Below are 22,710 nucleotides of genomic sequence, written 5' to 3'. Positions count from 1 at the left end.
CACCATAACTACAATATCAATGGTTGCCGCCTTCAATCAATACATCCAGCCCCACTCATAACCTCCACCATTCAATTCATATACCACTCACAATTTTCCAAATTTCGCACCCATCCGGCAACAACTTCCTCGTTTTTAATCCGTCTTCTTTGCTTTTACAATCTACAGCGAACTCATACAAATAGGCCCTTCACAAACTGACGATCACTTCTTCATCTCGGAAGGCGACTGTTGCGTGTTGTCACATCTGTCCTACCTACCTGGGCCAATGGCCCACTCATCCTGATCCACGTGGCATTCCTGCCGAGGTGGCACACATTGCCGAGGTGGGTTATATCTGAAGTGCTTCAAGCCGAGGTCCATCCGCCGAGGCTCCTCGATCCGATGTACTTTGCCGAAGTCCAACTATCGAGCCCCATGACCCGAAGCATGGAACCTATTGAAGTTAGCTGAGGTCCTCAAGTGGAAGTTTTTGTCATATGGTCGAAGCCCCGAAGCTGATGTGCGAGCCTCCTAACCACAAGGAGCTTCCTCCACAGTCACTTCTCCCAAGAGATCGCCTGCTCAGAGATCTTATTCGAATGACTGATGGAACGTTTATCACAAGCATAAAGGTCAAGTCTTGTCACTAGTATGGAGGACCTGCGCAAGCAATAAATGCGCCGCAAGCTAGCAAGTCAAGCCCCATACCTAAGAAAAGACGTTTGAACTAAAGAGATGAGGCCACGTGCCACTTCATCCAAGGGCTCCCATTTCATATGTATCACTATAAATACTTCCATTGTGTAATGTCAAAGGCTAATGCAAGAATCAATACTAAAGACTACATTTACTCAACTCTCTCTCATTTACTTGCAATACACAAATCGAGTTTATGCACTTTTACATATACATTTACGAGCACCGGTTGGTAATTATTGTACAATCGGATTACGAACAACCCGTCGGATTCAGAACGTCACCGTCCCGCGTCGTTGGGCTACTCCCACGTCCCTTTGAATCGCTCGTTTTAGACCGTCCACGTGTCTTAGCGTGTTGGACATTCGCCTACGCAAGCGCGGGTGGGACCGGCATCTGTTGGCGCACTTTTTGGGATCAACAGATTGGCGCCGTCTGTGGGAAACCATACCATAACCACGAGCAATCTTGTGGTAGAAGCTTACTGAAAAACATTTGGGCAACCCCCCTTGAAAAAGGACTTGTTCTTGAAAAAGAACAGGAGGAACCCCTATCACTTAGAGAAATCTAAGTCTGATAAAAGAAAAATGAGTTCTAACGAAGATACTCTCCCAAGGAGGGTAAGAGAAAGCACGAATGTGCCTCCCCAACCTGCTGCCCCAGCAGCTCGGACGAGGCTCCACCACCACCAAAGGAGAGGTGGGATGCGTGCGACAGCATGACTATCAAGAGAAATGGCTACCATGGCAGCCAACATGAGGGATATAGCCAACCAAAACTTGGCCATGAGGGAACTCATGGCCCAAATGCAAGGCTAGGGAGGCTTCCCCATTCCTCCATACGCTCCCTGCGGGCACTATCAGCAAGAGGACGAGGTCCAGAGTCATAGGGCTGCCTCGCCAGACTATGGCCGAGGTGAAAGCCCGTTCGAGAGGGAAGTGGGAGTCGACATTTCCTCCAACTTTGCATTTGGCCGACCCACCGAGGTCCAAATGAGTCATGATGACTTCCCACCTCCATATGAGCAAGACCCAAGACATAGGAGAGCAGGAAGTGTTTTTGACAGAATCAGCCCTGCCGAACCGAGGCCCAGTCAACAGCAGTCTTAGTAGTCTCGGACGAGGCCACAGCCTCCACCTCCGATGCCCCATCAGTCGGAGAGAAGGCATGAAAATGCCCCCCGTGTTATCCTGCCTAGAAGTAGGCCGCAGAGGAGGGAGGAAGAGGCTAGGAACCGGCCCGGACCCTCTAACCAACAATCAAGGTACGAGGCCGATGACTATGATTCTGACGAGCAGCAGAGGTCCTGTGACTTGGACGATGATGATGAGAACCTGCCATTCTCAAGAGAACTAAGAAATGCCCAGGCCCCGAGCCACTACGTCATGCCAAAAATACGAAAGTATGATGGAAGAGGTGACCCAGAAAAGCACCTCAATGCTTACAAAACTCACATGAGCCTGAGGGGCGCCACCCCAGCCGTGAAGTGCAGAGCATTCCATTTAACCCTCGGTGGAGAGGCTGAAATCTGGTATAGTAGGCTACCATCTGGGAGCATTCGAAGCTGGCCCGAGTTCAAGACAACCTTCTTGAAGAGGATTGCAGTGAGCAAGAAAGGGGAGATCCCCATCCAGCATCTTCAAGACATGAGACAGGCGCATGGCGAGTCCTTGAAAAGCTTCCTATTTCGCTTCACCGACGAGATGACCTACTGCGTACAGTCACCGACGGAGAAGCACTATCTGCATTGAGAGGAGGCTTGAACATGAACACTCTATTCTGGAGGGATGTGCAGAATCAAGACCCCACCACCTATGACGCCCCACTAGAGATGATGAGAAGGGAGATAATCAATGAAGAATTAATTGAGCATAGGAACAGGGCAAGCAGAGGCCTCCCACCTCCTCAAAGACAGCGAGGTAGGGGTCCGACCTCCCACCTCATGGACTACCAGATGAACCGAGCCGAAAATGAGAACTCCGGCCAAGCTCTGGCCACCACAACTCTGAACGCGGTTCCAACCTTGGCATATGAGGATGTCAACCCAACTGCTGACTCACATCAGATGGAGGCCCAGCAGAGACCCCGTAGAGGAAGAGGCGGGGGCCGAGGTTTTGCACCTAGAAATAGGTCCAATCCGAACCTCTCTGGATACTGTTTGCACCACAGGTCCTATGGGCACGACACCGCAGATTGCAGAGACTATGCACACCGCTCCCGGCAAGAACCCGCCAGAGAAAGACATAACTCGCCTCAGGCGAACAGGCCCCCGCCCAGGTAAGACAACCGACATGGGCGTGAGGCGGCCGCTCCTCGTCAAAGGGATGTATCCCCAAGGCGAAGAGAGCAAGACACAGAGAGGCCCAGAGAAGGGTGTAGACACCGAAGAAATAGGCAAGCTCAAGATGAGGCCCCTATCCATGAGATAGATACCATATTTGGAGGCCCTTATGTTGGCGGTGAAACACGGAACGCCAAAAGAAACTATGCTAGGGAGGCTAAGCACTAGGGTTGGCAACGGTTCGGTTATGGGTCGGTTCGGCCAAAACCATAACCGCACCACCAATTTTTTGACCATACCATAACCGCACCATAACCACGTAAATCGGTTCGGTTCGGTTCGGTTCGTATCTCGGTTTGGCATGGTTCGATTCGGTTAATAAGCACGAAAATAAATTATTTTTTATAGGTTCATCTGTCAAATTGATATAAAACAATTTATGAAAAAAGTCAATGAAAACAAAAATACAATATTCCAAACGAAAATGCAAATAATATTCCAAATGTAAATGCAAACATTATCCTAATTTTCAATTGTAAAATACAAATTTAACAAACAATATTATAAATATAATAATAACAAACTTTTCTTTCATTCTTAATTGTTGTGCATCGAAGTTTCTTGATTCATTCTTCCCTACAAGTCTTACTAGCATAGATCAGCATTCAAAGTTGATTTCTATTCATCCTTGACAATACTGGCACGCCTAGAAAAACATCGAACTCTGTTTTTACATGATCAGCAGTAATAGAATGGCTAACAAATGTAACAAATTTTCGGAGGCGACGACGACTTGGACCGTAGAGGCAGTGGAGCCGTGCGTGAGTTTGTGGTTTGTGGAGAGTAGGGTTTGCATTTATATACTATAATACTAATGCTATTATGGGCTAATGGTAAGTGGGCTGGCCATATGAGTCAGGTAGATGTAATGAGGAGGGAAGGGATTTTGTTTTGGTCTGGATAGAAAAGTAGTGTAAAGCCCATAATCAATTCAATTGTGTTTTTTTAGCGGGTAATCGGTTCGGTTTCGGTTCGACGACGTAAATACCATACCCGCACCATTACGAACCGGTTCATTAAAATCAAAACCATATCCGCGCCCATTGCACCATCGGTTCGGTTTTTTTCGCCCCATTCGATTCGGTTAACCGCGGTTTTCGGTTTTGACGGTTCAAATTGCCATCTCTACTAAGCACCCCCCTCTGACGAGTTACATTGTAGACAGTAGCTCCCGAAGAAACCAAGTACCACCCATTGTCTTCACCCAGGAAGACGCCAAAGGAGTTCATTACCCCCACTGCGATGCGCTGGTGGTGAGGGCTGTCGTAGCCCGAATGGGCTCAAACGAATACTAGTCGACAACGGCAGCTCCGTCAACATCCTATTCGGGTCCGCCTTTGACAAGATGATATTGGACCATCAGTTGATGCCCACTACCACTCCATTGTACGGATTTTCTGGAGATAGCATCACTCAGAGGGGAAAGATAACACTGGCAGTGGAGATGGGAGAGTCTCCTCAAACTACGATGAACTTTATGGAATTCCTCGTAGTTGACAGCCGGTCGGCTTACCACGGAGTTTTGGGCAGACCGGCCCTAAAGGAATTGGGAGCAGTCACCTCCATCCACCACTTATGCATGAAATTCCCAACAGAAAATGGGGTGACAACGGTGAGAGGCGACCAGAGAGGCTCGAGAGAGTGCTATCTAAGCTCCATTAAGAAGGTAGAGCCCCGGGACGTCCACGTGATCATGACTGATGTGGTCATGGCGGATGTCCCTGGTGACGCTCCCACTAACCAGGAAGATGTTGATATGATTGACACACCGTTTAATCAGGAGGTGCTAATCGTTGATGAGATCGACCCCCGCATAATGGAACATGAGCCTCAAGCATCCCCTGTAGAGGAACTTGAGAGCTTCTCAGCTGACCCCCGAGATCCGTCCAAGGTGTTGAAAGTAGGCAGAGGCCTATCCAACATTTTGAGAGAAAAGATTAAGGACTTCCTAGGCAAGAACCTCGACGTCTTTACTTGGAGGCATGAGGACATGGTGGGCATAGACCCCAAGATCAGCTGCCACCACTTGAAAATTGATCCTAATGTTGCCCCCGCATAGACAAAAAAGGAGAGCCCTCAACCCTGAGAGGTATGAGGTCCCAAAGGAAGAGGTTCAGAGGCTCATCCAAAATGGCTTCATCAGGGAGGCCACCTATCCGAGGTGGGTCTCCAACCCGGTCTTGGTTAAGAAACACAATGGCAAATGGAGGGTATGCATCGACTTTACCAACCTCAATAGTGCTTGTCCGAAAGACAGCTTTTCGCTTCCAAGGATTGACCAATTGGTGGACTCCACGGCTGGGCACGAGCTGTTGAGCTTCATGGATGCATACTCCGGCTACAACTAAATCCCCATGCACCCAGGCGATGAAGAACACACCTCTTTCATCACGGACCGAGGCCTCTATTGCTATAAAATGATGCCCTTCGGGTTGAAAAACGCCGGAGCAACCTACCAAAGACTCGTGAACAAAATGTTTACCGACCTCATTGGTAAGACAATGAAAGTTTACGTGGATGACATGCTGGTGAAGAGCTTAGAAGCAGAGAACCACATAGCGCACCTCAACAACACCTTCCAAATCCTGAGAAGGTACAGGATGAGGCTCAACCCCTTGAAATGTGCTTTTGGGGTGGCTTCCGGCAAGTTCTTGGGGTACATGGTCAACCAGCGAGCAATTGAAGCAAACCCCAAGAAGATTGAGGCTCTATACCAGATGAGATTCCCTCAAAAGCCAAAGGAGGTGCAAAGCTTAACTGGACGAGTGGCAGCGCTTAGTCGCTTCGTCTCCAAAGCAACTGACAAGTGCCTCCCATTTTTCAAAGTGCTCAAGGCTGGGAAGAAATTCCAATGGACAGAGGAATGTGAAGAGGCCTTCCAAGGACTGAAAAGGCATTTGGGGCAGGCCCCCCTCTTCTCCAAGCCGAAGCCCGGCGACATCTTGCAACTATATCTTGCCGTCTCCAATGACGCCATCAGTTCGGTTCTGATTCGAGAAGAAGGGTCCACCCAACTTCCCGTCTACTATACGAGTAAAGCGCTCCTATCGCCGGAGACCCGATACCCCGATATGGAGAAGCTTGCTTTGGCCTTAATCACGGCCTCTAGGAAATTGAGACCTTACTTCCAAGCTCATACCATCCATGTACTTACAAATTTTCCCTTGAGGCAAGTACTCCAAAATTCCCGGTGCCTCGGGAAGATTGTTGAAATGGGCAGTGGAACTAAGTGAATTTGACCTTATGTTCAAAGCTAGGGCAGCCATCAAAGGGCAAGCCTTAGCTGACTTTGTTGCTGAATTCGCCAACCTATCCGAGGTAGATGAAATCATGGAATCCGTCGAACGCCCCACGTGGAGCCTCTTCGTCTATGGCTCAGCTGGGGAGGTCGGCTCAGGTGCCGGGGTTGTCCTCATTAGCCTCGAGGGTCATAAACTCACCTCGTCCGTGAGGTTCGGATTCAAAGCCACCAACAATATTGCAGAGTATAAAGCACTCCTTGCAGGCCTCAGACTGGCCAAGGAAATGCAAATAAAGAAGCTACTCGTCAGTAGTGACTCCCAGCTGGTTGTTAGCCAAGTCAATGGTAACTTCTCAGCCAAAGACAAAACGATGGCCTCCTATCTGAAAATGGTGATGAACCTCATCCCATCCTTTTAAAAGTTCGAGTTAACCCAGATTTCCCGCATCGAAAATGCTCATGCGGATACACTCTCGAAGCTGGCTAGTAGCAAAGACTCGGAGCTACTCACTGTAGTGCCTATCGAGCGCCTCCTCTTGCCTTCTACCGAGGCCCCTAATGTCATGTGGGTCGGTGGGACTCCCACCTGGATGCAACCAATCATAGCATATCTGAAAGACCAGGTGCTGCCCACCAACAAGAATGAGGCCTATAAGCTGAGAAGAAGGTCAGCCCACTTCCTCTTCATTGATGACATTCTCTACAAAAGAAGCTTCTCCTTTCCACTCTTACGATGCGTCGGAGGAGAAGAGGCTACCTACATACTAAGAGAAGTCCACGAGGAAGTGTGCGGTAACCACTCTGGAGGCCTATCTCTGGCACAAAAAATACTGAGGCAAGGGTACTACTGGCCTACCCTAAAACGGGATGCCCTCGAATTCGTGCGAAAATGTGATAAATGCCAACGATTCTCTCTCGTACAAAGACGACCATCACAGGATTTTACTGCAGTCTCCAGCCCCTGGCCTTTCTCAAAGTAGGGTGTGGACCTTATAGGCCCTCTACCTAAGAGTAGAGGAGGTGCAAGTTTTGCAATAGTGGTCATTGATTATTTCACAAAGTGGGTCGAAACTAAACCACTGGCAAAAATCACAGAAGCAAACACCTCCAAGTTCCTATGGAAGAATATTATTTGTCGGTTCGAAATTCCCTACTCGATCGTCTCAGACAATGGTAGGCAATTCAATAACAAGAAGGTTAGAGAACTGTGTGAAGAGCTAGGCATAAAGAAGCACTTCTCTATACCTCACCACCCACAAGCTAATGGCCAAGTTGAAGCCGTAAACAAGACAATCAAGCACGTCCTGAAAAGAAAGCTTGATGTATCCAAGGGAGCTTGGGTTGATGAACTGCCCCAAGTACTTTGGGCAATCCAAACCACCACCAGGACCCCAACTGGGGAGACCCCTTTTCTCATGGCATTTGGGACTGAGGCAATGAGCCCCGTGGAGGTCGGACTTCCATCTCCACGACATTTGCACTTCAGCGAAGTGACCAACGACTAGCTCCGGAGGCTCAACCTCGATTTCATTGAGGAGAGAAAGGATGACTCCCAGCTGAAGCTAGGTACCTATCAAAGAAAGATGACAAGGTACTTCAACTCCAAAGTCAAGAAGAAGTCGTTCCGAATCAACGATCTTGTGCTCAGGAGGGTCTTCCCATCTTCAAAAGAACCTGGTTCCGGTTCCCTAGGCCCGAACTGGGAAGGTCCATACAAGATCAGAGAAGAAATCCGACCTGGAACCTACTGGATTGAAGACATGGACGGCAAGGCACAACCCCGTCCATGGAACATTGAACACCTCAGAATCTTTTATCAATGAATTGTATCATGCTGGATGACTTTCCCCAGCCTTTGTAATATTTCTATGGCTCAATAAAATGCATTGATTAAATCAACGTGTCATACTACACCATCCACCATGTCTGGGATGAGTCGTCACCTCGGAGAAGAGGCTCGGGACCCATCTCTGGGCCACCTCGCTTGAACTCCGAGGCGTTAGCACATGCCTCCCTTTGGCCTTACTGAACGCCAAGGGGAGAAGCCTCAACATAGCTGCATCATCCACCGTGTCTGGGATGCGTCGTCACCTCGAGAGGAGAGGCTAGGGACCCACCTCTGGGCCACATCGCTTGAACTCCGAGGCGCTAGCACATGCCTCCCTTTGGCCTCACTGAACGCCAAAGGGAGAAACCTCAACATGGCTGCACCATCCACCATGTCTGGGATGCGTCGTCACCTCGGAGGAGAGGCTCGGGACCCACCTCTGGGCCACCTCGCTTGAACTCCGACGCACTAGCACATGCCTCCCTTTGGCCTTGCTGAACGCCAAGGGGAGAAGCTTCAACATGGCTACACCATCCACCGTGTCTGGGATGCGTCGTCACCTCGGAGGAGAGGCTCAGGACCCACCTCTGGGCCACCTCGCTTGAACTCCGAGGCGCTAGCACATGCCTCCCTTTGGCTTTGCTAAACGCCAAGGGGAGAAGCCACAACCGCTACAGTCCGACGCTCACACAGTTCATCTCCTTAAGTTATGTTAATGTACTTAAGTCCGAGGCTCACACAGTTCATCTCCTTAAGTCCTTAAGTTATGTTAGTGTGCTTAAGTCCGAGGCTCACACAGTTCATCTCCTTAAGTCCTTAAGTTATGTTAGTGTGCTTAAATCCGAGGCTCACACAGTTCATCTCCTTAAGTCATGATAATTTGCTTAAGTCCGAGGTTCGCACAGTTCAGTCACTCAAGTTATGTTCATTTATTTCAGTCCGAGGCTCACAAAGTTATTTAGTTCATACTTCTATCAAGTTCCAGTTCATTTGTTTAACGAGGTATAATAACTTGGACAAAAAGCAACAATGAAAGAAGAAAGACATCATATTGATATTTCAAAGAAGGTTACAAAGGAAGGCCTCTGGCCATTACATCCAAATTACTGAAAAGTAAAACCTAGTCTATGCCTGGCTAGATGACGGAGGCGCCTCGGCACTGGGGGCTTCGGCATCAACTTCTTCATCACCCTGGACCTCCTCAGCTGGGGTCTGAGGTAGCTCATCCACAAATTCGGATCTAAGTTGAGCCAGGTCCAAATTGGGATACAGCTCCTCTGCCCGCTCCAGCACTTCAGCATAGGCGAAGTTCCTCCAGTACAAGCTGAAGCTCTTATACTCCTCTGTAGTGTGGAAATTGGCGATGTATTCCTTCACCGCCTCCTCTCTTGCAGTTCGGGCCTCTTCTCGTGCAACCGAGGCGTTGTTCATGTACCACTTCGCCTGGCCTTCGAGAAACTAATAAGCATCTCAAGCACCGGCCAAGGAGAGATTCGCCTTCTCAAGAACCTCAGCTGTCACCTTTTGGTACTCATTGGAGACCTCCACCTTCTTTGTCAAGGAGGCCACCTCGCACTGTGACTCATACACTTCCTTCTTTAAGGCCTCAATCTGGGCCAGAGCAGACTCGAGTTTCGTCGCCTCTTCAACTTTTTGGACCTTGGCTTCTTCGGCCTCGGCCTTAGCAGCTTTCACCTCCTCTGCAAGGGAGGCAACCTTCCCCTCCGAGGCCTAGGTCCTTGTCTGAAATTTGCTCAAGGCCTCCCTGCATTCGAGCGCGAGGCCAAAGGTCCGAACGCTCTGGCTCACCAGTACCCTTGTCAAGTCGGTGGCATCACAAGACGAGGCATGCAGCTGCCACCTCTCTATCCAGAACTTGTAAAAGCTCTCGGTGGCACTTCTGATTTCTTCAGGGAGAGCCTCCACCAAGGCTGGGGCCAGCTCCTCCTCCCTCCCAGCTAGGAAGCTCAGAGACTTCTCCTTCTCCCGAACTGGCTTCCCTTTACTGCCTACTCCTCGGCAACTTCTACAACTCGCCTTACGGCCTCTGCTCTAGCCTCTTCAGCCTCTACCTCTCTAACCATCTCCATTTTGATGGCTTTGGAGGCTACATCAAGAAGTTTCGGCTCGTCAATCTGTTCCGCCCTATGGGACACTGAGGTCCCAAATTTTCCAGCTGAGCTGGAGATGTGCACCAGCTTCCTCTTCTTAGTCTCCTCGGGGACTTTCTCCTTGCCTTGAGGCTCCTTCGACTTCTCTGGCCTCTGAGGAGTTGCCTCCTCCGAAGCCCTGGGAGTACAGTCCTTGGACAGGCGCTCAACCCTGCCTCGAACTTCCTTTGCCCCGCTGGACCCAGGCTTCAGGGGCCTCGCCTTCGCAGTAGACGTGGCCTTCAAGATAGAAGCCATGTCTGGAGCTGGGTACTCACTTTTCTTGAATTTATCTGCACAACAGGTCAGATCAGCATCAGTATAAAAACAATGGATAGGAAAAATTTAAGTGTTGGGGCTTTATACCTCTGGATGCCATCAGTTCGAAGTCCAGAAAGTATCTGCTCCTATCGATCAGGTGATCGAAGTAGCGAAGCTTCAGAGGCCTCTTGTAAATGTCCTCTATCACCTCGAATTCCTCCCTGCTGAGCTCGAACCTCGTACTACTATCTGCAAAGGAATCCCCAACAGTTAGACGAATTCATATTCTGACTTCAAAAGATAAGCAGAGGTCGGGAGACTCACGAGTTTCGTAGTACTAGGTCGACACTGTGCATGACAGGGCTTTGTCCCCCTCCACTGCCTGCCATTTACCTCGCACCCAGAACCAGGACTCCTTCCACCCCTTGATAGAGGAAGGAAGTCTCACCACAAAGGGTGCGTGAGCCCCTCAAGGCGTGAGGTAATACCACCCCCTTGACTCCTTCCCAATTACTCGGGGCTGGAACAGGGTCATGAACACATGAAGAGGCATGTCCTCCCCAAGTGACACTTCCTTCCACAGGAAGTACGAGCCGACCAGCTGGCTCCACCCATTCGGCAGAACCTGGGTCGGCGACAACATGAATTTCCTAAGCACCGCCCTAAAGAAGGGGTGCAGAGGAAGATGCATACCTGCCTTGAACAGGTATTCACTCATGGCCACGCAGCCAGGCCTCGGATAGTAGGCCCGCTCTTCCCCGTTATATTTGAGGGCACTCTAGAAGCCCCCACTCCTGGGTATAATCTACAGGCTCCTCGGCCATGGCATACCTATCCACCTTGGACATCCCCCCGTGACCAACCCCATAGTCTAAAGACGCCACTGTAACAAGCTCTCTACCCGAAGTGGACTCCATTTTCTCAGTAAAAAGACAGTAACAAGGGTTTTTGTGCAAGCAATACCTAAGGGAATTCGACACAAATGGAGACTGGCCGGAATTTAATATCACAGTCAACCTCGACGCCGGAAATTTGGAGATTTGAGAGAGTTTCAGAGTGCAAAGTGTTCAAAAATCCTGAAAATTGGGATTTTCTCACCTTTTATAAAAGTCCAAGACGAACCCCAGCCGTCAGATCAAATCTCAGTCAATCCGAGCCCTCCATTTCAGATCCAATCCGAGGCGTTGAATTCAAACGATTTTTAAATCCTTCACTTCAGATTTATGCGTGCCTCCCACGCACCTCTCCACCGCTTCTGCTTCTAGAAGAGCCAGCTGCCCTCATAATTGTATTTTTAATTTGACGGCAGCAGCGCCTTGGAAGTCGTAACGGTCCAGCCACTTTTCCTCAAAAACAAGCACAAAACATCAAATCATTGGCATAGCAGCCAACGCACAATCATTACCATTGCACCTCGGCAGGCCTCGCAGGTTCGGTTACTCAACCACTTTGGCTTCCTCTTCTCCATTCAGCAATCAAGCCTCGCAGATTCAGTTCCTCAACCATCTCGGCTTTCCTCTTCACCATTCAGCATCAAAGCCTCGCAGGTTCGGCTACTCAACCACCTCGGCTCATCTTCAGAGTTCAAACACCTCGCCTACTTCATCGCTCACCCACAGCAACACTTCTCAAACTCCAACCATGATATAAATATCTATACTTGGTCTTGGGGGACGATTATTTGGCTCAAAAATTCTTTCAACTTTTACTCCATTAAAGTCCACGCATTACATGAATGATTATACTTGGACTTTGGGGACTATTGTTACGTGTTGTCACACCTGTCCTACCCACCTGGGCCAATGGCCCACTCATCCTGATCCACGTGGCATTCCTGCCGAGGTGGCACACATTGTCGAGGTGGGTTATATCCTAAGTGCTTCAAGCCGAGGTCCATCCGCCGAGACTCCTCGATCCGATGTACTCTGCCGAAGTCCAACTACCGAGCCCCATGACCCGAAGCATGGAACCTATTGAAGTTAGCTGAGGTCCTCAAGTGGAAGTTTTTATCATATGGTCGAAGCCCCGAAGCTGATGCGTGAGCCTCTTAACCACAAGGAGCTTCCTCCACAGTCACTTCTCCCAAGAGATCGCCTGCTCAGAGATCTTATTCGAATGACCGATGGAACGTTTATCACAAGCATAAAGGTCAAGTCTTGTCACTAGTATGGAGGACCTGCGCAAGCAATAAATGCGCCGCAAGCTAGCAAGTCAAGCCGCATACCTAAGAAAAGACGTTTGAACTAAAGAGATGAGGCCACGTGCCACTTCATCCAAGGGCTCCCATTTCATATGTATCACTATAAATACTTCCATTGTGTAATGTCAAAGGCTAATGCAAAAATCAACACTAAAGACTACATTTACTCAACTCTCTCTCATTTACTTGCAATACACAAATCGAGTTTATACACTTTTACATATACATTTACGAGCACTGGTTGGTAATTATTGTACAATCGGATTACGAACAAATCGTGTTTTAGCGTGTTGGACATTCGCCCACGCAAGCGGGGTGGGACCGGCATCTGTTGGCGCACTTTTTGGGGTCAACAGCGACAATGCTCACAGGATAGCCATCGTTCAGAGGCAGAGCTGTAAGCGCCAAAGCTCTGAAACGTCTAGTCCGACTTCGGATCTAGTGATCGTGGTTGGAGGTGTGGTGTTGCGATGTTGTGGTGCGGTATTGTTGGTGGATGTGGTTTGGTGAAAAGAGGTTAAGTTGTTGAATTTGACGTGGTGGTGGAAGTGGTGGCCACAGAGGCGATGGCAGTGCTTTTACTTTTGAAAGGGGTAGCCCTTTAGATGGTTTTGTTGGCGGTTTTGCAAATGGGGTAGTGTTGCTTAGTATTTTGGTGGTGGTGGTGTTTGGGATTTTTATTTATTTATTTTTCCTGTTGGGTGGTGGTTATGGTTGTTGGAGCTATGTCTATGTCTATGCTGTTGGTAGTGGGGTTGTGTTGGTGATGATGGTGCTATTAAACTCTATTGGTGGTGGTGGTCGCAAGTGATCGTGGTAGTAGTGGTGTCAGTGTTGATGGTAGTGTTATGTGATGAACTATTTGGTTAGTCTATAACCAAACTATTTAATTATGATCTAAAAATTGTGATAAAAAAATAATTCTTGACCAACTAATTTGAAAATATGTGACCAACAAGTAAGTTGTAACCTATACTTTTTTTTTATTTAAGACCAAATAAATAAATTGTGACCTATCCATTTTTTTTATTGTGATTTTGAAATAATTTAGGGTAATTAGCACAAAATGTCCCTACCTTTCATTTTTTGACGGATTACACCTTCACCTTTACCTTTACCTTTTTTTGCGCAAAACGTCATTCTATCAACTCCCCATTGAAATGCTCTGTTAAATCAGAAGGTAATTAGCACCACTTTCACAACCTATCAAGCTGCCAACTATAAATCAACATAACACCACCTTCGGCCATCATGCCCAACGAACTCCACCATCGTAAATGTGGTTGTTTCGGACATATTGGTGATCGATACTATGGAGGAGGATATTAGAGAGTGTGAGGCGAGGTTGGTGGTGGTGGAGTCCGATAGGTGTTGTGGTCGAAAGATGGTGCTATATGGATCTATAGGTGGTGACTTGGTGGGGTTGTGAAAGTGGCGGTAGTTGAGAATTTAAGATTTATCTCTAATGTTTTGAAAGATTTAGGATTATGATTTCAATTCATTATTTTTTTTCCTTTTCCTTTTGTTTTATTTGAATAGGAAGGTAAAATCGTCATTTTATTGAAAAAAAGAGAGGTGAAAATGACCTTTTGCACAATGAAAGATGAAAAGTAGGGGTGAAAATGCTAAAAATGAAAGGTAGGGACGTTTTGCATAATAATATTGAAAGGTAGGGACCTTTTGTACTAATTATATCAAAACTTAAATGTATGGACGTTTTGCACAATAATATTGAAAGGTATGAACCTTTTGTGTTAATTACCTTTTGATTTAACGGAACATTTTAACGGGGAGTTGACGGAATGACGTTTTGCGCAAAAAAAGGTAAAGGTAAGGGTGTAATCCGCCATAAAACGAAAGGTTATGACGTTTTTCACAAAAACATCGAAAGGTATGGACGTTTTGTGCTAATTACCCAATAATTTATAACTAATTAATTAATTTGATAATATGTGATGTTGCGACCTATAAATACGTCCATGTTGCTATTAATAGTATAATTGTGACATTAATATAATTAATTAATAAAACATTTTTAATTAATTTACTAATACCTAAATTTTATATTTTTAGAGTTAAAACTTGAAAATTAAATTGTCTCATACTTAATGCTTGATTTTGTGAAAATTTTCTCTCGTTTTAACCCTTTGGCCTCTAATTAAATAGGTCCATAAACAACATTATCCAATGTCAAAAGAAAAGAAAATGGTGGGTTAATTACATGAATGATTATTGAACTCTACCAAGTATTACTATTTAATAATCAAACTTAAAAAAGTATCTCAATGATCACTGGTCACCGAACTCCTTCAAGTGTTACTATTTCTTAACTGAATTTAAAAATATATCTCAATGGTCATTGAACTGTGTACTGTGTTACCCATTCATCACTCAAATGGGAAAACTACATTAAATTCAACAAACGTCGTCTACTTCAGTGATGAATGTGTAAAACGATGAATAGTTTAGTAATTATTGAGATACATTTTTAAGTTCAATTACGAAGTAGTGACATTTAAAAAAGTTTAGTGGCCATTGAGATACATTTTGAAGTTAGTTATTAAGTAGTAACTATTTCCGTTTTCCTCAAACTGGCACCTGTTAAAGAATAAAGTAAAGAAAATGAAGGGAAAAGAGTTGAAAAATCAAATTGACCTCAATTACCTTTGCACTAATTTAAACATTTGTGTACTTTTATTTAATTTTATCTGTCAATTTCTTTCAGTATTCCTACTATCTCACTTTCAATCTTTTTATGCGAAGTTCGAAATATGATGAATTGATTAGTTGATTTAAAAATCAAACGTATTTTTTATCGTGATTGATGGAATCAACAGAGTTCTATTTTTATTCGATTTTATATGTCTCCAATTTTCCATTTTATCTTTCCTTCCTATTCTTTTGATACCTTCTTTCACAAAGGTCAAATTGAGGGACCTAAAAATTGGATTTAAAAATATATCTCATTAGTTACTGAATCATGTAAATAATTGAATTTAAAAATATGTTTCAATAGTCACTGACTTTGTCAAGTATTACTATTTAATAATTGGACTTAAAAATGTATCTGGATGGTCACTAAACTGTGCACAATATCATCTGTCCATTACTCAAGTTGATGTTTTTGTTGAATTTAACGAATTTTTTAATTTGAGTGATAAGTGAATAACATATGATATATAATTTAATGATCATTGAGATATATTTTTAAGTTGAATTATAAAGTAGCAACACTTTCGAGTTTTGAGGGATCAATGACATATATTTTTAAAGTTGAATTATTAAGTCCGCAATGTTTACCTAATTAGCCCGAAAAGAGTGAATCACACCTGAGCGGGAGCGAGCGAGAGAGGAACAAGATGGTAAAACTGCTACGAAATTGAACAAATCTTTGATCGATTTGTTGAATAGAAGAAAAAAGAAATCGCGTGAATCATAAAAGAAGTGAAGAAGAAGGCAAAGAAGGATGCTGCCTACCTCGTCATCGACAACAGGGCGCTCGGGTTCTCATGCCCGACCCAATTCTTTCCTCCCTCAGTACTTCCGCAGAATAGTCAAGGTTCATTTTCCTCCTCACACATACTTACAGAAATGTGAAGATGTTTAGAGTTCAATCAATTGCATATAGATCTGATGGCGATCCTACTTGTAAAATCTTTTCGAAGATGTCGCACGATTCGCATATCACTGCATTAATCAACATGTTTGAGCTTATTCACTTGGCTATGAAAGATGAATCGTGGCTGGATTGGATTTATGTTGTTTATTATTATTTTTTTTGTGACGAAGGACGAGGCGAAGTGGATAAAGAAATGAATTCCAAATTCCCACGCGTTCTTCTATCTATTTGCATTTTCTCCTCCTAGTTTTGTTATTTGAGATAATTTGGTACCGGAAGTGTGATATTGTTGAAGAATTGAGCTTGTGGATGCCGTGGCAAAATATATCTGAAAAATATTGTGTATATGGACTTAATTGATAAAGAACCTATTATTCTACTCCACTCTTATCATTAATTATGAGACAGGCGGGGTGACTGATACTGGTGCCGTTTTTGTCATTGGGTTAATTACAAGCAGATAGAGCACCAGATCAAAAACCTGAATAAAGTTGATCAGACTTCTTTCCAGCTGCCTGGATTTTTCAATGTCCTCACTGTCCACTTTCGTCAAGCTTTTGTGCTGATTAACAATTTGTTCTATTATTTTCCACAACCAGACAATTAATGACACATTATTCTATGTTATCCTTGTTGGGACTGAAACTAACTTTAAGTGAGAGAATTTTGATTTGCTCAGGACTGAACATTACACTCGATGTTATGTTATGTGTTGCTCAATGGTTGTCTGTTAAACTTGTTGCCAATGATATGTTAATCTATCTAAAAGTAAAAAATCCCATCCCTGATATCATATCGTTATGTTTTGGGTTAGTTTATGGGGTTCAGTCCATAGGACAAAATGAAGGAAATTCTATGAAACTTTCAATTGAGACTTTACTGGAGGCACCAATCTTCGTTCTAGTGGCAGATGAAATGTCATTTGATTAGACGGCTTCTACAATGAAATATGGGTTTTTACACTTACAAAACCAATTTGATTACTCTATGTGATAAATTACCCAGTGTTTGGTAACTATTTTCAAGAAGTTACCGTCTGCTAGGTCTCAGTCTTACTGTAATTTGTATTGAAGCTGGTTTAATTGTGCCTTTTCAAAGGCAAATTTTGAAACTGGAGCACATATAGAGAAAGGCAGTCAGTTTCTGGTCTTATTATTTAAGGTTGGTATGAAAATGACACTGCCAGCCTGGGTGCGGTTTAGTTTGGGTTTGTTTCGACTCCAGTCCGAAACCAAAACCAAATTAGTCAGGTTGGGTGAATTTCAACCCAAACCAACACACTCTAACTCTTAAACCGAATCAAATGGTAGGGTTCGGTTGGTTCGGTTAGTCGGTTTGGAGTTTAGTTCAAATTGATTTTTTTTAAAAAAGAAATCCAAGTTTTGGCCCAGTTAGATTACAAGATTAAAAATGACTAAATAACTTTATATTACAAGAATTATTGAGTAACAAATAAAATTAGGTTACTTGAGACTGATTAACAAAAAAACTTAAGAATTTTGTTGTTTTTTTATACATTATGTACCTGACTACCTGAGTAGGGAAAAAAGACTAAGTATTATATAATGAGCTTGTGAAAGAAGATTTTCAAAACTATTACTTACCGTCAACATCATAGCTTGAAGGGAATCGTGATATAGTTATGAAATTAGAGCTTCTTTTTTTTTTTTTTTTTTTTTATGAAAATAAAGCTTTTTTTTTTTTTTTTTTTTTTTTTAATGGAAAAAAAAGAAAGGTAAAAATGTAAGTGGGCTGGGTTGATTTTGTTAACCAGACTTCAAATCATGGTCGAACCAAATCACCATGATTTTATTTAAACGAAAACCAAACAAAACCAGTTGCTTGTGTCAAACCGACTCTCTAGTCGGTTTGGTTTGATCGGTTTTTCGATTTTTTTGCCCAGGCCAGTGTTTATAGAACCAGGAAGTATGAAAGAATCAGCCAACCCTATTGGGTGATCCTTCCTTTCAATTGTACTTCATTTCACTTTCAAATGGCAATGAACATACCATTTTGGCTGGTCCAGTGTAAAATACTGGAACTTTCTGCATCTTTGGGGGGAAAAAATAATATGAGAGGCTGATGTTTGATGATGCAAGGGCTGATAGAAAACAGAAGGCATAAAAAGTTACACTTAGGAAAGGGATATAATTTTTTGTGCATCATTATAATTCCGGGAGCGTAGAAGCATACTAGTTGTCTTAAATTTGGTATGATACTGTTATATGATTAACATAGGTTCTAGGTGTACAATGCAAAGCACCTCTGTATTGGCCATAGTTGCAAAATTAAATAGGCTTCAGAGCAAGTGAAGACTTTGTAAATAATTCAGGTTATATCACCTTAACACTGTGATCGATGAGATCTTTTTAGTTGCTTTGTTTTCTACCTGCAGATGTGTCTATTTTTTATTGTGGTCCGGTGTGGACAGAATCGATGTCTGTCAGCATTGGGTTGAAACTTGCTTATTCTTTCTGGATCTCTGTAATTATCAGAAGCCTGATTGAAGCATCATGCTTTCTAACTCATGAATTTTTAAATTCTCCATTTTTTGCTTTTTCCCTTAAATGACATCCATTTGTTTTGGCTGGTTGCAGTGGCAACAAATGGACATTGAATATACTTTCTGGCAAATGCTTCACCTATGTACCTCTCCAAAAGTGGTGTAAGTATCTGGCATCTACAGATTGCTCCGATTATTTTTTTTGAATTTTCCTATTGAGAATTGGATTTTCATCCAAATTTGGGAATACTATATTTTTGTGCACTGAATTATTCTTTTATAAAAGCTTCCCTCTCTTTAAAACTAATGAGCAAAAATGTTCAAATAGAAAAATTGATTGATCACTGAAATGTAAGCTTTTAGATGAGATTGGCAGCAGATGTTTTTACTTTAATTTAGTCTTGTTGTCTAAAAAATCCAATAGTGTCATCTAAAATTCTTGAAATGTCATCCCAAGAACCTATAGCATACCACATGTTTGACTAGGCGATGAATTATGTTCCTATTCCATTGTGCAAATTATTCTATCCACACTCTAGGTAACAATTTTTTAATTATTATTTCCATTTCTCTATGTTGCTTGTAATTTTAATTGGTTTACTGCACTCCATGGTGTTGGTTATTCTCATTTAGTAACTAATATCAGAATGCACCTTGTGAATATCTCACTGAAATTTGAATTATCTGAGTCTAGTTTAGCTGGTACCTAACTGATGCATAATGGTTTGTGATGAATTATGGGTTAGTCTGTGTATTTTGAGAATGGTGGCAGTGATTGACAGTGTATAGTGTGTTTTTAGGGAAATTATCATTCATGATTTTGCGCAAGTTTTACTAGTAATTTTGTTAATCCGGGGTACTAAAAATAAGAAATCGTTATCCTGATCTGTTTTCTTGGGATGTTTTTGGGTTTCTGATAAATCTCTTCATGTCTCATGTACTACAAAATGGATGCAGATATCAACACACAAAGTATCATAAACGTAAGTGTTCTTTACTTTTACCTCTTTTAGTCCAGCTAATTACTTGGGTGCAAATCAATGTGTTGCCATCTCTTTAAGTTGAGAATTCTATTTCGTATGCTGTGCATTTTGGTCTTGTCATATTTGACCACTAATGTGTCAAAAAGTTTTAACTTAAACAATTCTTGTTCATTCAACATTATAAGCTTTACATTTTCTCTCAATAATCGATTAACTTGACTTGATTCTGGATGAATGTGATGGGAACCCAACCATCTCTCCCAAAAGCCCAGGCTTGAGGGTGATTGACTCCCACAACTATTGGACCCTAACAGAATGCAACCATAGATTTGTGAACAAAATAACCTTGAAGACTTGTTCTGCTTAGCAGTTTATAACTGGAACAATTCTTTGGCTACTTTTGTTGATGTGATAGCAGTAGCTTTAGCCTGAGGTCATATTTATATTAGAACTTTCTGTTTTGTGGGAATGGACGAACTTATCTTCTTTGCAGTTTGATGTTTTGGCTGATACTGAACCATTTCTATGTTATGTGAGTTTACCCTTTTCATATTATGCTTCAAGTATATTGCATTATTGGTGAATTTTCTGGTTGGTTGGTTTCATATTCCATTCTTTACTTCTTTTATGACCTCCACTTAGTTTGTCTGATTCTATCTAAATTATGAAAGGGAACAAACAATTGGATAAATTTGACAGGTTTGTAATAACATCATTCATAGTTTTTTTCTTCATGTATCTTTGTTGCAGAAACAAAGAACCAATGGGCACATGATGATCCCGCTTTTGTTGTGATTGCAATCTCATAGTTTTTTTCTTCATGTTTCTTTGTTGCAGAAACAAAGAACCAATGGGCACGTGATGATCCTGCTTTTGTTGTGATATGCAGTCTTCTTTTGGCAGTTTCTACGATAGCCTATTGTGCTGCGTGAGTGTCTGTGAGCTTGCTTTCTATGGCAGATTTAATGATATTGTTATTGATAAGTCTTATAGGAGGTTTCTTTGGTTGATCAAGGAATATTTATTAGTCAATTCTTAGTTGTGATACTTGAGAAGTCATGTTTGCTTTTTAACATTTGAAAATTTTGTCAGAAAAGCTTCCATGTCATTGTCCTTCTAACTTGTTCGAATATTTCCTTTCATATATCATAGTATTTGCTCATTAATGCTGATCTGTCCAACAATGTGCCATTTGTCATTTGTTTCAGGTATGATCATAGTGCAGGACATGCTGTTTTTGTAATTATTTCAGTACTGCTTTTCCATTTCCTGATAACTGGGGCAGTTTTGGCTACATTTTGTTGGTAAGGACTGAATGTATTAATAGGTCAATACTTACAATTGCAAGTACCCAAGTTACCTCTCTCAGATTGTTTTGAGTTTTAATTTGTGAAACTGTAGTCTTGCAGTAATTTTATGCCGTGTGCATTCGAATTCAAATTAGAAAAAAAAAATTATCCTTCTTCACTATGACAAACTTCTAGTTTATTTACGTGACAATTCAAGTTAAGTATCATTTGTTAGAAGAAAAAATAAGGGTAAGCCTTGTCTTAGACTCCCAGTGGTAAGGTCTCTTCTCTCGGAGCCAAGGACATGCATATTGTACGTAGAAATCCCTACACGTGTAGGTTGCTCTATGCATAATTGGACTGTAGTCTCCATAAGAATTGCTATTCTATGATTTGAGTTGGGGTGGATCGCAAGAATGGGAATTAATATGATGCAGGAAGCAATGGTCATACTGGAATTCTTTGTAATTCTAATGAGTGACTTTCCCTTATCTAAATTCATTGTGGAAGAAGTAAAAATAACTGATTTTTCTGAGCATACACTTCTCAAAATGATAAATTTTAGATTTCTAGGTATAATAATTGCTGAATTTCTTCCCAAGGTCTCAAATTGAATTAGTCCTGGAAAGTTAATTATTTTCAATATTTTTTAGTTTTTACTCAGATGAGTAATGAAATTTGGCCTTGAAATTTGTCCTATGAATTTCATTATGGATCAACATGAGGTGCTTTCAGACCTGAACTTGTCAAACATGTTGGATTTGCAAATAAAACCTTCAAAAGCTTGGGGGCCATATTTATTTGTTCTCATGTCAAGTTTATTTAAACTTGTCAATCTGGTAGTGCCATCCTCGGAAGTTTGTGGGAATGCAAAATTAAGAGGAAATAAATTCTTTCGTTTTCATGGATATCTCTTCCCCCTGTTTTGTACCTCGCCCGGTCCCTAATATTTTAGTTTCTCATTTTGGGATAATTGTAACAGCTATCAAAGTGACTCTTTAGTAGGACAGCCTTGCCTTTATTGTTTGGGAATTGCTCTTGATGATTACTTAAGGTTGCTAAATGGTAACTTATTCAGCGAACTTTATGCAGGTTCTTTACAAACAATTATCTTCGAGAAGAAGTTCCAAACAGCCATGTGGTGGAGCAGAGGGTAGAGTGGCAAGTCCTCAGTTTTTCCCTTCCACTTTTTGACATCTACATATTATTTGATAATCTCCTTGTTTATGATTAATGGAGTTTTTGCACTTGTTGGGAAAATCACACTTAAGATCCGTTTCAGGAACTTTACTATTCTAACTGGTGTTTCTTTGCTAACTTGTTCTTCATCTATGTTCTGAAGGTTGTATGCCTTTGATGTACATTGCAACTCTTTCTTCCCAATGTTTGTGTTGCTTTATGGTTAGTGTGACCTGAAACTAGTTACCTTACTGAAGTTCAGTCTAATTATATGCCAAAATGCTGCTGATGTCTTCGTTTTCTGGCAGTTGTGCATTATTTTCTATTACCTCTTCTGGTAGCTCATGGTTTCATTCCTGAATTGTTATCAAATTTGCTCTTCATGGTGGCTGTTTCCTACTATCATTACCTCAATTTTTTAGGCTATGATGGTAAGAT

The 22,710-nt window shown here is 42.8% G+C and overlaps 1 protein-coding gene across 1 annotated transcript; it reads left to right on the top strand.

Moving 5' to 3' along the window:
• Nucleotides 1-15,974: 15,974 nt before the first annotated feature.
• LOC111379456 (protein unc-50 homolog) lies at nucleotides 15,975-22,705 on the top strand (the record flags this gene model as incomplete). The annotated part of the gene is made up of 8 exons (XM_023002831.1): nucleotides 15,975-16,258; nucleotides 18,916-18,983; nucleotides 19,779-19,804; nucleotides 20,642-20,732; nucleotides 21,013-21,108; nucleotides 22,186-22,254; nucleotides 22,436-22,494; nucleotides 22,581-22,705. Coding segments are annotated over exons 1-8 (627 nt in total), but the record flags the coding sequence as incomplete, so codon positions are not given.
• Between the last annotated feature and the right edge of the window lie 5 nt (nucleotides 22,706-22,710).

Source organism: Olea europaea, chromosome 3, assembly GCF_002742605.1.
Source record: "Olea europaea var. sylvestris chromosome 3, O_europaea_v1, whole genome shotgun sequence".
Taxonomy (NCBI): Eukaryota; Viridiplantae; Streptophyta; class Magnoliopsida; order Lamiales; family Oleaceae; genus Olea; species Olea europaea.
This window is presented reverse-complemented; position numbering and strand designations above follow the sequence as displayed.